Raw genomic sequence first — 13,608 nt, 5'->3', positions numbered from 1 at the left:
CTGGGGAGAATTCTCCTCCTAGTCTTGTCCAGCTCCTAGAGGCTGTGTTCTCTGGTTCATCTTCCTTTCACCTTTGAGGCCAGCAGTGGAGTATCTTCTCTCCTCTCTGACCTCTGCGTCTGTCTTCACAGCCTTCTCCCCTAATTCTATGGCCTCTCCTTTTAGGAGGACACTTCTTTTGATTGATTTATTTTCACTTTTGGCTGTGCTGAGTCCTCATTGTTGCGCAGGCTTTTCTCGAGGTGGGGCCCCTCTCCAGTTGCAGTTTGGGGCTTCCCTTGTTGGGGAGCACAGGCTCAGTAGCTGCGGGGCATGGGCTTAGTTGCTCCACAGCATGTGGGATCTTCCTGGATGAGGGATCCGACCTGTGTCTCTTGCATTGGCAGGTGGATTCTTTACCATTGAGCCAGGAGGGAAGCTCAGGAGGACTCTTCTGATTCAGCTGGATTCACGGAGAATCCAGGAAAATCTCCGCATTTTAGGACCTTGACTTAGTCCCTGCAAAGCCCCTTGGCCATGCTCCCAAACATACACATGCGCTCTGAGGATGGAGATTGGACATCCCTGGGAGTGGGGAGACGTGGGGAGGGGCACACTATTCAACAAAGTCATATTAGTGTCCTTTCGGCTGTGGTTCAAGTGTCCAGGCTGAACGTGGGAGCAGAGAGTTCGGATCTCAAGCCCACTCCCTGCCCTGACCCTCAGGGAGGCCCGGGTTAGTGAATCTACTACCCCGTGGAGGTCGGGCAGGCTCCTGGCTTTGTTGCACCCCATGGCAGGCAGGCAGGGCCATACAACCCTCCAGTTCCTTGATCGAGGAAACAGACTAGAAAGGGTTTAAGGATTTGCCCTGGAGGGGTGGGGCGGGGCTAGAGACACCCCCACCCACAAACCCCCCGCGGTGACTCTGCTTCTTCCAAAACCCGAGAGCCGAAGTTGCTGCATTTGGCTGGGAGTGGGCGGGTGCAGAGTACAGACAAGCCTCCCTGCGCTCTCCCTGCCCCTCCCTGCTCCCGGAGACACAAGCGCCCGAGCTCTCTGCCCGCGGTCTCTTCCCCCAGCCTCCGCCGCCGCCGAGATGCCGCCCTCCGTCCTGGAGCTAATGAACGGCCAGGTGCTCCCCGCCTTCCTGCTCTGCAGCGCGCTGCTGGTCATCAAAATGTACGCGGTGGCCGTTATCACCGGCCAAGTGAGGCTGCGGAAGAAGGTAGGTGCGGCTCTTGGGGACCCCCAGTCCCGCGTGCGTGCGCTCACGTCTCCCGCAGCCGCCGGGAAGGCTGGAGTCGGGGACCCTTGGCCAAGAAGTCATCCCGGCCCCCGGAGCGTGCGGGAGCGGGCTGGGAACGACCTGCCCCTCCCAACCCTGTGGGATGGCTCCTCTGTGGCCCGCACGTCCTTGTCCCGAGGTTGGTTTTGCTTTCATCCGAATTTGCGCGTTCTCCTTGCGCAGGGGCCGTGCTCACCTCGGTAGCGCTCCCGTCTCAATATTGGCGCCGCCTAGGCGAGCACTGGCCTGGTGTTTTAAGAGCGTTTCACCCGCTTGCTGTGTCCCAGGTAAGTTCTCAGCACAGCCAGATTCCCGAGTCCCATGAGCTTGCAGGGGCGCTCAGCCTCCCTCTGACCCGGCGGTTTCCCGCACCGGAGAGCTGATATATGGGTCGGGTGGAAACCGACCCAACAGGAGCCCCGAGAAACCTTTCAGTGGAAATTCCCGACTGGCCCTCGGCGAGGTCGTTCCCAAACCCACCGCAGCCTTCGCACGGCGGATCTCGGGCCAGGCTCCCCTGGAGTTCTCCGAGAGGAATTTCCCCCACCGGAGTCCCGGAGCCAAAACAACAATAAAGACTGACGCCAAGATCTGAGCCGGTGTGGGGTGAGGCGGGGCTCGAGGAGCCACTGGGCGGGAGGGCTGGTTCCAGCCAGAGCCGGCGGAAACCTTCCGGGCAAGCTCGCCAGCCATCCTGAGCACCACGAGGGATAGCTGATTATCCACCAGGTATTTCAAAGAGGAGATGTCCCCGGCCCTGCCCTTTGCCCAGCTCAAAGGCAAGTCGAGGCTGGCTCGGACATCGTCCTGAAGGTGGACGGTGGGGGGCCCGTCTCAAGAGGTACAGACAAAGGCAGGTCAGCTTCCCAGGTGAAGAAACTCCTGGAGCAGAAAGAGACACACTGGTCATCCTGACCTCTCCCTGCCCAGTACCCACCCCACACGCGGGGAAAGCCTCATGGAGTCTTTCTCACAGACTGAGTCCTCGGAGTGAGCATTGATCCCCATCACGGTGGGGAGGAGGGGGCCATATTCAACTTCTGATCCACACCAGAAACCTGGGCTCCGGCAGATGATGTTGCCTGTGACGGCAGGGTTTGGATCCAGGTGCCCAGCTTGGAAGCCCACACCCTGCCATGGGGGGATGGTATTCTCCCAGGGCCATGCTGCGCCCAGAGCTTTCCTTTTCACGTGGATTAGGGAAGGAAGAGTCAAACCTATCTGGGTGCCTTTCGGTCGGGTCAGTAGGGTGTGGCTGAAGGAAACCTCCACTCGGGCTGTCCCTGGGTTCTCCCAGCCCTGTGAATTTCCCTCTCATTCCTGCTCCCTGCTTTCAGGCAGCCAGGGAGGAGCTGGGGGAACTACCCCGTGGGGAGGTGGCTCGGGGATGCTCTGGCTCCTCCACCCATTAGCCTGGGGACCATGGTCAAGTCTGAGAGCTTGATTTCCTCATTTGTAAACTTTAGGGTCGTCATGTAGTACCAGGAGAGCTCAGTGCCGGGCACTGAGCAAATGCCCCCACTGTTGTTAGTCTTCATTACTTATTAACAATTGGAATTAACATGACCGGACACAGGTTTTCTGGTGGGGGAACATCCCAAGGCCGGCCCACCCTGCTCCCCGGCCCCTGCTGGAGGCAGTGCTTCTGCTTCCAACGCCTGCACTGCCACGGCTCCTGGCCCGGCCAACGTGTATTCATGCTGTCTTCAGGGGTGAGCAGCCACCTTCGTGTGGTAGACGATCTCAGTGTGATCTGGAGTTCACAGATGAGGAAGCTGAGACCCAGGGAAGTTCAGATACCTGCAGTTAGTTTCTGTGGGGCTGGGTTTCTCACTGGGGCCTGTCAAGTCTCTCTCACTGCTCTCAGTTCAAAGTCTAAACTCTTAGGATGCCTCCAGGACCCCTACAACTTGATCTCAGAACTCTGTCCCTTGCTTGTCACTGCTCCAGCCATGCTGGTTTTTTACCCTTCACGCATGTTCTTCTTCCGACCCCAGGGCCTTTGCACATGCTGTTCCCGAAGCCTTGCATGCTGTTGCTATAACCCTCCCATTTTCTGGTTAATGGTGCTGCACCCTTCAAGTCTCAGCTTTACTGTCACTGCCTCAGAGAAGCCTTCTCTGATTCCCAGACTTGGCCGGATCGCCCATGAACATTCTCAAAGCCAACCCTGTCTTCTTTTTCCTTCCTCTGACTACCTGATTTTTTCTGGTTCATTGGCAAATCCCTCATTACAGTGAGCTTCCCAAGAGCAGGGATAAGGGAGCCTTTTTCTTACTCTTTTCACCCTGCTATATAAAAAAAATGCCAGAGACTGGGTGGCCTAGCAACAACAAAAATTTATTTCTCACAGTTTTAGAGACTGGGAAGTCCAAGGTCAGGGCACTGGCAGGTTCAGTGTCTGGCGAGGGCCCGCTTTCTGGTTCATAGATGGTGATCTTGCTGTATCCTCACACCACAAAGAGGTGAAGGAGCTCTCTGGAGTCTCTTTTATGAGTGTTGATCTCTTTCAAGAGAGCTCCACCCTCATGATCTCATCACCTCCCAAAGGCCCCACCTCCCAACACCGTCACACCAGGAGTTAGGTTTTAACACAGGAAATTTGCAGGGACACGAGCATTTAGTTCATAGCAGCTCTGTTCATGATGAGTCAGCAGTGCTCGGCACACAGTAGGAGTTCATGGACACTGCTGAATAGACATGTATGTGACTGCGTCATCACAGACCTAGTCCACCGGGCCGTCCATCTCATGAACAGTAATTCTCAGCTGATGTATTCCAGGCTTTTGCCAACCCCGAGGACGCTCAGAGACACGGAGGCCTCCAGTATTGCCGGAATGACCCAGATGTGGAACGCTGCCTCAGGCAAGTACCCTTGGCCCTTGGCCAGATCACGGCCTGCCCTTTCAAACCCTCTTCTGAACATGGGGCACTTGGAGGATACCCAGGGGCCAAGATCTTCTGCCTTCTGAATCCTCTTAAACAGTTTTCATTTATTCATTGATTTCATTTCCAGTTAAGTATTAGTTAAGAAAAGAAAAGTTAGGAAAAGTATTGTAGTACGTCCTCATGGTTCAGGATGACAGAGTTAGAAAAGGTTATTCAGTGGGAATTCATTCAGTCCGTCTGTAACCTCTGACCTGAAGAATCTGCTCTCGAGGGACTGGTGCTGTTACCGGTGTCTTATGCACCTTCTTGGAGAAACTTGTGCATTCACAACACACACGCTGTGCTTTCTCCTCTGTATCCCCAAAGGATCACCCTTTACCCGCTGATTTATACCGTGGGCTTTTTTTTAATGTGACAACAGAAATTGTTTCATACCAGCCTATATAGGGGCCTTGTTCATTACATCGATGCCACAGTATTTATGCCGTTTCTCTGCGGAATGAATGGTCCGTAGTTGATCCAGCCTCTACCCTCTGATGGCATTTAGGCTAAGTCTTTCTCTGTTATGAACAGAGTGCATCAAAACTTCTTTCCTTTGCCTTTGTGTGTACATGTGAACAAACCTGCAGGTCGCAATCAAATGGTAAGAAATACTGTCTAATAGTGCCTACGTCCACTCCCGCCACTGGTGTGTGAGATGTGTCTCCACGCTCCTGCCAACTCAGTGGATCCATCTTTGGCCAGATCCCTGTCGACGTGACGGGTGAAAATGTATGTCCCTTTTCACTTTTGCGGCGCGTTTCTTCCTTCCTTCCCTTCTTTTTTGGCTGTGCTGGGTCTTTGTTGCTGCGCGTGGGCTTTCTCTAGTTGTGGCTAACCACAGGACCACCAGGGAAGCCCCTTTACTTTGCATTTCCGAGTGAAGCTGAACATCTTTTCGTAGGCTTAGCTTTCCCCAGTCAATCAAAAACAGTTTTTTCTTATAGAGATCAGAACTATTCATTACAGTTTGGGAATATTGAAAATGTGTAGAGGATAAGGGGAAAAACCACTCACAATTCCAATCACTGCTGACATGTTCTTCTATCTCCTCTTTGCCATCTGTCTAAATATTTTTCATAGCATAACGTGTGCATTGTACACCTAATTTGGGGTTCTGCGTTTTTTCAGATAACGTTACTTCATGAACACTTTCCATGTCAGTAAATACTACTCAAAAAGTGATTCTTAAGAAAGAGCTGTGTAGGGAGTTCCCTGGTGGTCTAGTGGTTAGGACTTAGTAGTTTCACTGCTGTGGACTGGGTTCAATTCTTGGTCAGGGAGCTGAGATCCCACCAGCCTCACGGTGCGGCCAAGAAAAGAAAGGGGCTGTGTAAAATTCCATCAGATGTTAATTTCACATAGCTGGTCTCAGTGGGTATTTTGGCAGTTTCCTCTGCTGCTTTACACCAACAGGCTGGAGAACCAGGAGGAGGCCCTCCCCAGGGATGGGGATTATCAGTGGAGTGGAATGGGGATGGGAAGGATGGGCAGCTTAGACAGGAGGGAGACAGAGACAAACCCTCACATGGTTCTTATCACGTTCGCATGAGTCACAGGCTGACATGGGTGGGACAAAGCAGTAAAAATAAGAGATTCTTTTACCGAAAGAAAGTCAGTGGGGTTTTTCCTTACATTTTTCTTGGCCATTGAAAATGACACATGTACTTGCGTTTTTTTTAAGTTACAGAAATGCATAGTATAGAATTGCTATTTCACCCTTTCTAATGTAACTATGGGCTTCCCTGGTGGCTCAGTGGTAAAGAATCCGCCTGCAATGCAGGAGACATGAGTTCAGTCCCTGGGCAGGGAAGATCCCCTGGAGAAGGAAATGGCAACCCACTCCAGTATTCTTGCCTGGAAAACCCCATGGACTGAGGACCCTGGAGGGGCTACAGTCCAGTTGGGTCACAAAAGAGTTGGATACAACTTAGCGACGACAACAATGTAACTACAGGATACAGTCCTTCGTATGAGTTCCATCCATCTGTCCATCCATCTGTTTGTTCATTCCACATTTAATGAGCACTTCCTAAACGTCGGGGCCCTCCCTGGTAGCTCAGCTGGTAAAGAATCTGCCCACAATTCGGGAGACCTGAGTTCAAGCCCTGGGTTGGGAAGACCCTCTGGAGAAGTGAAAGGCTACCCACTCCAGTATTCTGGCCTGGAGAATTCCATGGGCTGTATAGTCCATGGGGTCACAAAGAGTCGGACACGACTGAGTGACTTTCACTTCACTTCCTAAGTGTTACGTACTGTGCTAAGCACTAGTTGTACTTTGGTGAACAAAAGCCTGACCCATCATGATAATCCATATGTGACCCTCACGCCACCTGGTTATGGGGGAGGGAGTGATTAGTGGCAGGGACAGCAGGCTGCCAAGACTGCATACCCTGAGCCAGCTCAGAACATCCACCCAGAGGAGTGTTTGTCTTCTCCCAGGGTGTGAGGGCTCTGCGTAGCAAAGCTTACTTGTGGCACAGTAGTTACACAGGTTCCTGAGTGCTTTATTTCTACTGGTTGTAACCATGCCAGGGAGAGACCACACACCTGCCTGGTGCCAAGACACCACCAACCGGCACCCGCCGCCCCCCCCCCCTCCCCCCGCCACACACACAATTTAATTTTTATTTCTGAACAAAAGGACCCATTATCTACAATTGTTGGTTAGTCACTAAGTCATGTCTGACTCTGTCCATTGGATTTCCCAGGCAAGAATACCGGAGTGGGTTGCCATTTCCTTCTCCAGGGGATCTTCCTGGCCCAGGGAACGAACTCGTGTCTCCTGCATTGCAGGCGGATTGTTTACCACTTGAGCCACCAGAGAAGCCCCTGTTGTCTACTGTACGAATGCTCAAATGGCTGAAATTCAGTCCAGCACTTTTTGAACACCTCTTATCTAATAATGTTTTCTATAATTCTGTGAGTGTTTATTGGGGACCTTCCATGGACTGGTATTTACTGGGACTTAGTATTCCAGACCCGGGGGCTCCTTACTTCACAAAACATCATGAAACCTCAAGGGTACAGAGAATCACACATCCTGCCATCTGCTACCAGAGAACTGGCTGGAACCTGATGGGAGATGCCCTGGAAGCAAATGTGAGTTAAATATTAGACCAAGGCTTTTAGGGCAGCCGGGCCCACCTTCTACACAAACAGGAAAACACCTAGGCCCTGGTTCTTAGAGCACAGATCTGCCTCGTGGAGGAGTGTAGGCTGGAGCCCAGATGTGAACCTCACTCTAGGGGAAGTCGGAAAACAGATTTCAAGGAAAATTTTGAAACCCAGGCTCATCCTTTTAGTGATTCCCTATTAAGTTTCTCTGGTTTTCCTGGTAGCTGAGCTGGTAAAGAATCCGCCTGCATTGCAGGAGAGTCCAGTTCATTTCCTGGGTCAGGAAGATCCCCTGGAGAAGGGATAGGCCACCCACTCCAATATTCTTGGGCTTCCCTGGTGGCTCAGACAGTAAAGAACCTGCCTGCAGTTCGGGAGACCTGGGTTGGATCCCTGGGTTGGGATGATCCCCTGGAGGAGGGCATGGCAACCCACTCCAGTATTCATGCCTGGAGAATCCCATGAACAGAGGAGCCACAAAAAGTTGGCTACGACTGAAAGACTAACACTTTCACTTTTCATTGAAGTCTGGCAATGGGTCTTTTGACCAAATTCTGAGTTTGTGTGAATGCAACTGCTGAGGGTGGGTAGGGCAGGGGGCTCTCTAAGTGGTCCCGAGAAAAGAAGACAATAAGCACCTGACCCAAACTTTGGGATAGTTCTGATTATCTGGAGTGTATAGACATCATCTGAGTGAACTGGTTTGTCAGGAGATTGGGTCCCGACATCTCTGCATTAGAAGCCGCTTAAGACACCACCCAGCACATTATTTGTGGATGGTGGACAGAGGCCCAGAGACAGAGAGACTCGGGCAAGGCCAAGTGTCTAATGAGCACCCAGCAAGCTGCAGGCTGCAGGCCTCGCACACTTCCTCCCCCGCCCCCGTGCCATAAACTGTTTTTTATTAATTTGGCCTGTCCATCTGAGGGCGGTTGGGAGTCTGGCAAAACCAAGAGGGGAAATTAGCTTTAGCAGTTGTGTCCAGGACAGGGCTGGTGATGGTGATGATGACAAAGAGGGAGACAGCTAAATCAGGGCAAAGCTACTCCTTGCCAGGGGCCCTGCCTGGTGGCTCAGTGGTAAAGAATTCCCCTGCCAATGCAGGAGACACAGGTTGGATCCCTGGATCGGGAAGATCCCCTGAAGAAGGAAATGGCAATCCATTCCAGGATTCTCTCCTGGGAAATCCAATGGACAGAGGAGCCTGGCGGGCTGCAGTCCATGGGGTCACAAAAGAGTTGAACATGACTGAGTGACTGAACAGCAACAAGCTCAGTGCCAGGCAGGGTTCTAAGCACTTAGTAGGGACCAACTCAGTCCACTTCGCAGTAACCTTCCAAGGGCGGAACTGGTAGCTGTAGAGGAGGTCTGCCATGGCCACATCGCTCGTGACGGCTAAGCTGCCATTGAGCCCAGGCCGTCAGATATGGGCTCTGCCCTCCTTGCAAGAATGCAGTTTAACTCTATTTTATATCTGCCTTTAAAACTAAGCAGCTTTTACCTTGTATCAACCTGACTCCCAAGAAATCATCTGTGTGGATAGAGAGCGGACCTGGCGTAAAAGGAGAGAGCTGGCTGGCTGCCAGCTGCCATCCCTGCCCAGGAGGGGAGGGGCGGGGCAGAGAGGGGGACAGGGCCCTCTCCCCACCCGTCACCTGATGCAGTAAAGTGCAGCTGGTGTTGCAATATCTGGTGAGGGGAAGGGGCTGGCCTGATGCTGCAGGAGGTCACGCAAGTCCAAAGCAGGAAACTGCTTTGAGCGATCTTCACCTTAAAAAAAAGTGGTATTGGAATGACACGTTTTTGCCCAAGCATCTGTCTGGTACGTGACTCTCCCCATGTCTCTCTGCTCAGATCCTGGGGTGGGAGGAGGGCGTGAGTTACCTTGCCTCATCCAGCTGATTTCCCCACGTCTCCTCCATCCTTACCACTTCTGGCTTCGCCGGGGTCCCGATGTGGTATTCAGTGTACCAGAGGGAGAAGGATGGGAGACTGGGGACCCCAGGGGTCGAAGGTCAGAGCTGAGGGGCTTTATCAGCTCCCAGGCGCCTCTGCTCCCTTGAAGGTGACCCCCTGAGTCCTCTAGTCCCAAATGCGGGTGCCAAGAGGTGGGGCTGCTCCTCCTTTCCTATGCCTCCTCCCCACCCTGAGTACCCTGATTTCTTTTTCTCACCTGTGCTTGGGGTTTGGCCAAGGATCCTCTCAACAGCTTTCTGAGAAGTGACTCACTCTTAAAGTGTAAATGCCTCTTTTAAGGAGAAGTGTCTGAATGAATGGGTCTCATATGCTAGTTATGCTTTTCCTGAAACTTTCCCAGAAACGTCCAGGATGACAAAAATACCAGCTGGCGCCATCTCATGAGTCACCTGTGGGAGGCAGACCACATTCTGAGACACACAGACTTCACGTGAAATAGGTTCTCCGAGGTGTATATGGGGAGGTTGTTGTTACACAGCTCTTTCTCCATAGCATGGGATGATTTTAGAGCCACAGTTGCTGCCTCTTCCCAGATAACACAAAGGACTTGTTCAATTGATTAAGGAACTGGAGTGGCCCCCATCCTCAGTTCCCCCCCCCCCCGCCCCCCATTTTGTCCCTGAAGCCAAGACCCAGCCAGCTTCTTTCATGTGGGCACCCAGCAGTATTTCCCCCAGCTGGTGAGACCGGCCCTGCTATAGACTTGTGTTCCCTGGGGCTGGGTTCCAAGGTTGGGCTCTGTGAGATAAGAAGGAAGACTCTTGTTTGGTCCAGGATATGGGGACAGAGACTCCAACTGCTGTGTCCCAAGTTTGACCTAAGAAGGATCCAGGCCCTGATGAGTTTATGGGAGCTTTTGTATGTCCAGATTGAATTCCAGACCCCTTACTCTGCTTCTTGAAGGCTTTCTCCCCCGCTTATCTTGATCCTGCCTCACTCCCTCTTGTGACCACATTCCAGACACGCGTGGAATGCTCACTTACTAGGCCTTGAACACACTCTGCCCATTCCCGCCTCAGGGCCTTTGCACGTGCCCATCCTTCTCCCTGGAGAGTTCGTTCCTGCACAGATGGCCCCTCATCTTTCAGGCTTTACCAGAAATGCCTCTTTCCCTGACCACACCCAGCCTGGTCATGCTGCAGAGACCCCTGTAGCCCTGGGCTGCGGAGTGCTCCTCCTCCCCACCCTGCGCAGTTCCGAGCATCCACATACCATGGCCCTTGGCTGAGACTCTCCTTGCAAGAGTGGGACGGAAGAGCAGGACCACAGCAGGTCCCCACTTAGGGGCAGTTGGGCTGGGCCTGGCTTGCTGGTGCAACCTTGGTGAAACCTTCCAGCTGAAAGGCTTGGAGAAGGGGCTTCGCTTCCAGCCTCATCTCCACGCCTCACACATGTGGCCTTTCCTCAGGGGAGGTCATGGCTCGGGCACTGTGTTCCTGTTTATTTGCGCCTCCAACATGCCATCTCTGGCTTCAGTCTCTTGCTCAGCCTCTAATTTATGGGACTCGACCTCCCTCCTCAGAGGAAGCTGCCCATTAGCAGGAGTCATGGAAAATGTAAACCGACTCTTAGCAGAAGTGGATGAGTTTTCTTTGTTGGTCATTTTTTTATGGCCGGGTTATACACAGCCACCCCCACGCTCACTCCCATCACCGCGCATACACACACACTTGATCATTTTAAAGAAAGAAAGAAGCAGGGTAGCACAGAGGAAACAGCGTCACTACTGCCCAGCGACTGGCTGGCTCTGTGAGTGGAAGTTGTTACTGTTATTCCTGAATCCCTGAGAGGAGGAAGGGTTTGCTTAGATTTAGGGGCAGAAGACAGAGCCAGGCGTGGAGGAGGAAGGGTTTGCTTAGATTTAGGGGCAGAAGACAGAGCCAGGCGTGGATGTCAGACATGTGCTCTTTGCCTGTCCTACTGGGGAGGAACCTGCATTCAGAAGGAAGCAGCCTCAGAAAAGCCCTGCCTTGGGGAGGTACACAGCATGGGCTGGGGAGTTCCTTGGTAGTCTAGTGGTTAGGATTCAGTACTTTCACCACTGTGTCCTGGGTTCAATTCCTGGTCAAGGAACTGAGATCCCATAAGCCACATGGTACAGCCAAAATTGGGGAAAAAAAAAAAAGATCAGGGGCTGGAGGCAGACCTAGGCCCCACTCCAGCTCTCACGCAACCCCACTGAGCCCCACTTTTCCCTGCTGGTGTCCAAGGCCAGAGGGGAGGACAGGGGAGACCATGTCAGGCGCTGGGTCCTGGCGGGCCCTGGGGCTTGGTAGGAGAACCCAAGCAGCAGCCCTTCGTGGCTCCCAGGCCTTTAACAGGGCTTCGCTTCCTGAGCGGCTCGCAGGCACCAGCTTGGAGTCACAGTCCCCGTCTGCCTCTGGGGTACCTCCTTGTCCCCGCCACAGTGGACATCAGTCTGGTATGCCAGAGATGATCCCCAGGGGCGCAGGGCCTTTGGGGGCAGAGGGTCCCAGCATCCAGGACATTCTCAAAGCTGACACCTGGCTGACTGCACCCCTTTGCCTTCTCAGAGCCCACCGGAACGACATGGAGACCATCTACCCCTTCCTGTTCCTGGGCTTTGTCTACTCATTCCTCGGACCGAACCCCTTCATCGCCCGGATGCACTTCCTGGTCTTCTTCCTGGGCCGCATGGTACACACCGTGGCCTACCTGGGGAAACTGCGGGCGCCCACCCGCTCCCTGGCCTACACCCTGGCCCAGCTCCCCTGCGCCTCCATGGCCCTGCAGATTGTCTGGGAGGCAGCCCGCCATCTGTGACCAGCCGTGGACGCCACCTCGGCCGCCAGACCACTGGCCACGAGCCACCGGGGCTGAACCTGGGGGACCGATGGCCCCTTTGAGATTGTGACAGGCCCCGGGGCCGGGTTTCCTGGTGACTGGCTGAGCACACGATCTTGGGCCCAGGGGGCCTGTGTGTGTTTGCCCGTGTGTCCCCTGGATTCCTGGGTGAAGCAGCTGATTTGGAACTGTTTAGAGATGGACTGTCACGATTGATAGAAAATTCTTCCACTGTAAAAACCTCCCTCCCTCCCTCCTCCTCCCCAACGCTGGGAAAAGCGAACAGAGACTCAGTTCATGTTTTGGAACCTAACGACCTTCTGAATCCAGGGATGTAATAAATGAGGAGTTCTCACCTCCACCGCAGAGATTCTGGTTCAGCTGGTCGAGAGGGGAGCCTGGGCATCTGCATTTTTTGAAAGCTCCCTTGAGAGTCCCAGCAATGGTGGGGTCTGGGTACCATTGCCAGTTCTCTCTCCAGGAGGGCCCAGGACAGGCAGGGTGTGAATTTCCCTTAGGATGGGAGTTGAGTGGTTGGGGGTAGGGTTGTGTGCCTTCGTGCCCCGCTGACACTTTCCTGTGATCCGGCCACATTCCTTGGCTGGACGTTCCTATCCTTGGCACAGGTGCTGATTGGGAGGGCCCACCAGGAAGGCTGGCCTTCTCTTCCTGAAGCTTTAGTTGCTCCAAAGCGCTGTCAGTCAAGAATGATGGGCTTTGAAGGACCAACCGCTAGAAGAAATGTTCCGGCTGCTTCCGTATTTGTGAGGTTTGAAAACCGCCGCCGTGTCCCTGGACTCGCTCTAAGACCGTGTGGGTTCAGTCGCTGATGAACTGTCTGACCAGCTCAGCGCCTTGGCCGCTGCTTCTTGGCCATCCGCTGCTGTCCAGGCTGGCCAAGGATCTGGCTCCCTGGACACTTTTGTGGGTTTGTGTCTGGGGCAAACACACAAACACGCCCAGACTAGGGCGTTACACCACACAGAATGCAAGCCGACTCCTGGGAGACACTCCTGCCACGGGCAAGGAGGAGGGGCGCTAGGCCAGCATTTTGGCAGAGGAGAAAACCAAAGCTCAGAGTGGACTCCCTGCAGTGTGGGATCAGCTCTGAACCCAGCTTCGGTCTGGCTCCCAAACCGGCTCTAACCACTGCGCCCTCCAGCCTCACTTTCCACAACCAACCCCACCCCCACTCCCAGCACTGCTCCTTTCTTCTAGGATCTGGGGATGCCCCCTCCCACCACCCTGCAGCCCCTGAACTTCTGCCCCGGAGGACTGACGGGCTTGCCGAGTAGGGCCGCAGGATGGAGGCGGGCCTCCCTGGGGACCCCAGGCCTCCCAAGAATTCTGAGGCCCGCTTCCGGCCGCGCTGGGAGCTGCCAGTGGGTAACACTGCCCCCTGGTGGTGAGATGAGCCTCTGTTCAGGAAAAGGGAAAAAGTGAAAGTCGCTCAGTGGAGTCCGACTCTTGCGACCCCATGGACCATACAGTCCATGGAATTCTCCAGGCCAGAA

At 53.8% G+C, this 13,608-nt stretch overlaps 1 protein-coding gene across 1 annotated transcript; it reads left to right on the top strand.

The window, feature by feature from the left end:
• Positions 1–1,057: 1,057 nt before the first annotated feature.
• Positions 1,058–12,073, top strand: PTGES (prostaglandin E synthase). The gene is made up of 3 exons (XM_052649602.1): positions 1,058–1,207; positions 4,050–4,132; positions 11,824–12,073. The coding sequence occupies exons 1-3, from the start codon at positions 1,079–1,081 to the stop codon at positions 12,071–12,073; spliced, it is 462 nt and encodes a 153-aa protein (XP_052505562.1). The 5' UTR covers positions 1,058–1,078.
• Positions 12,074–13,608: the final 1,535 nt, after the last annotated feature.

The sequence above is a fragment of the Budorcas taxicolor genome, chromosome 11 (genome assembly GCF_023091745.1).
Source record: "Budorcas taxicolor isolate Tak-1 chromosome 11, Takin1.1, whole genome shotgun sequence".
Classification (NCBI taxonomy): domain Eukaryota; kingdom Metazoa; phylum Chordata; class Mammalia; order Artiodactyla; family Bovidae; genus Budorcas; species Budorcas taxicolor.
This window is presented reverse-complemented; position numbering and strand designations above follow the sequence as displayed.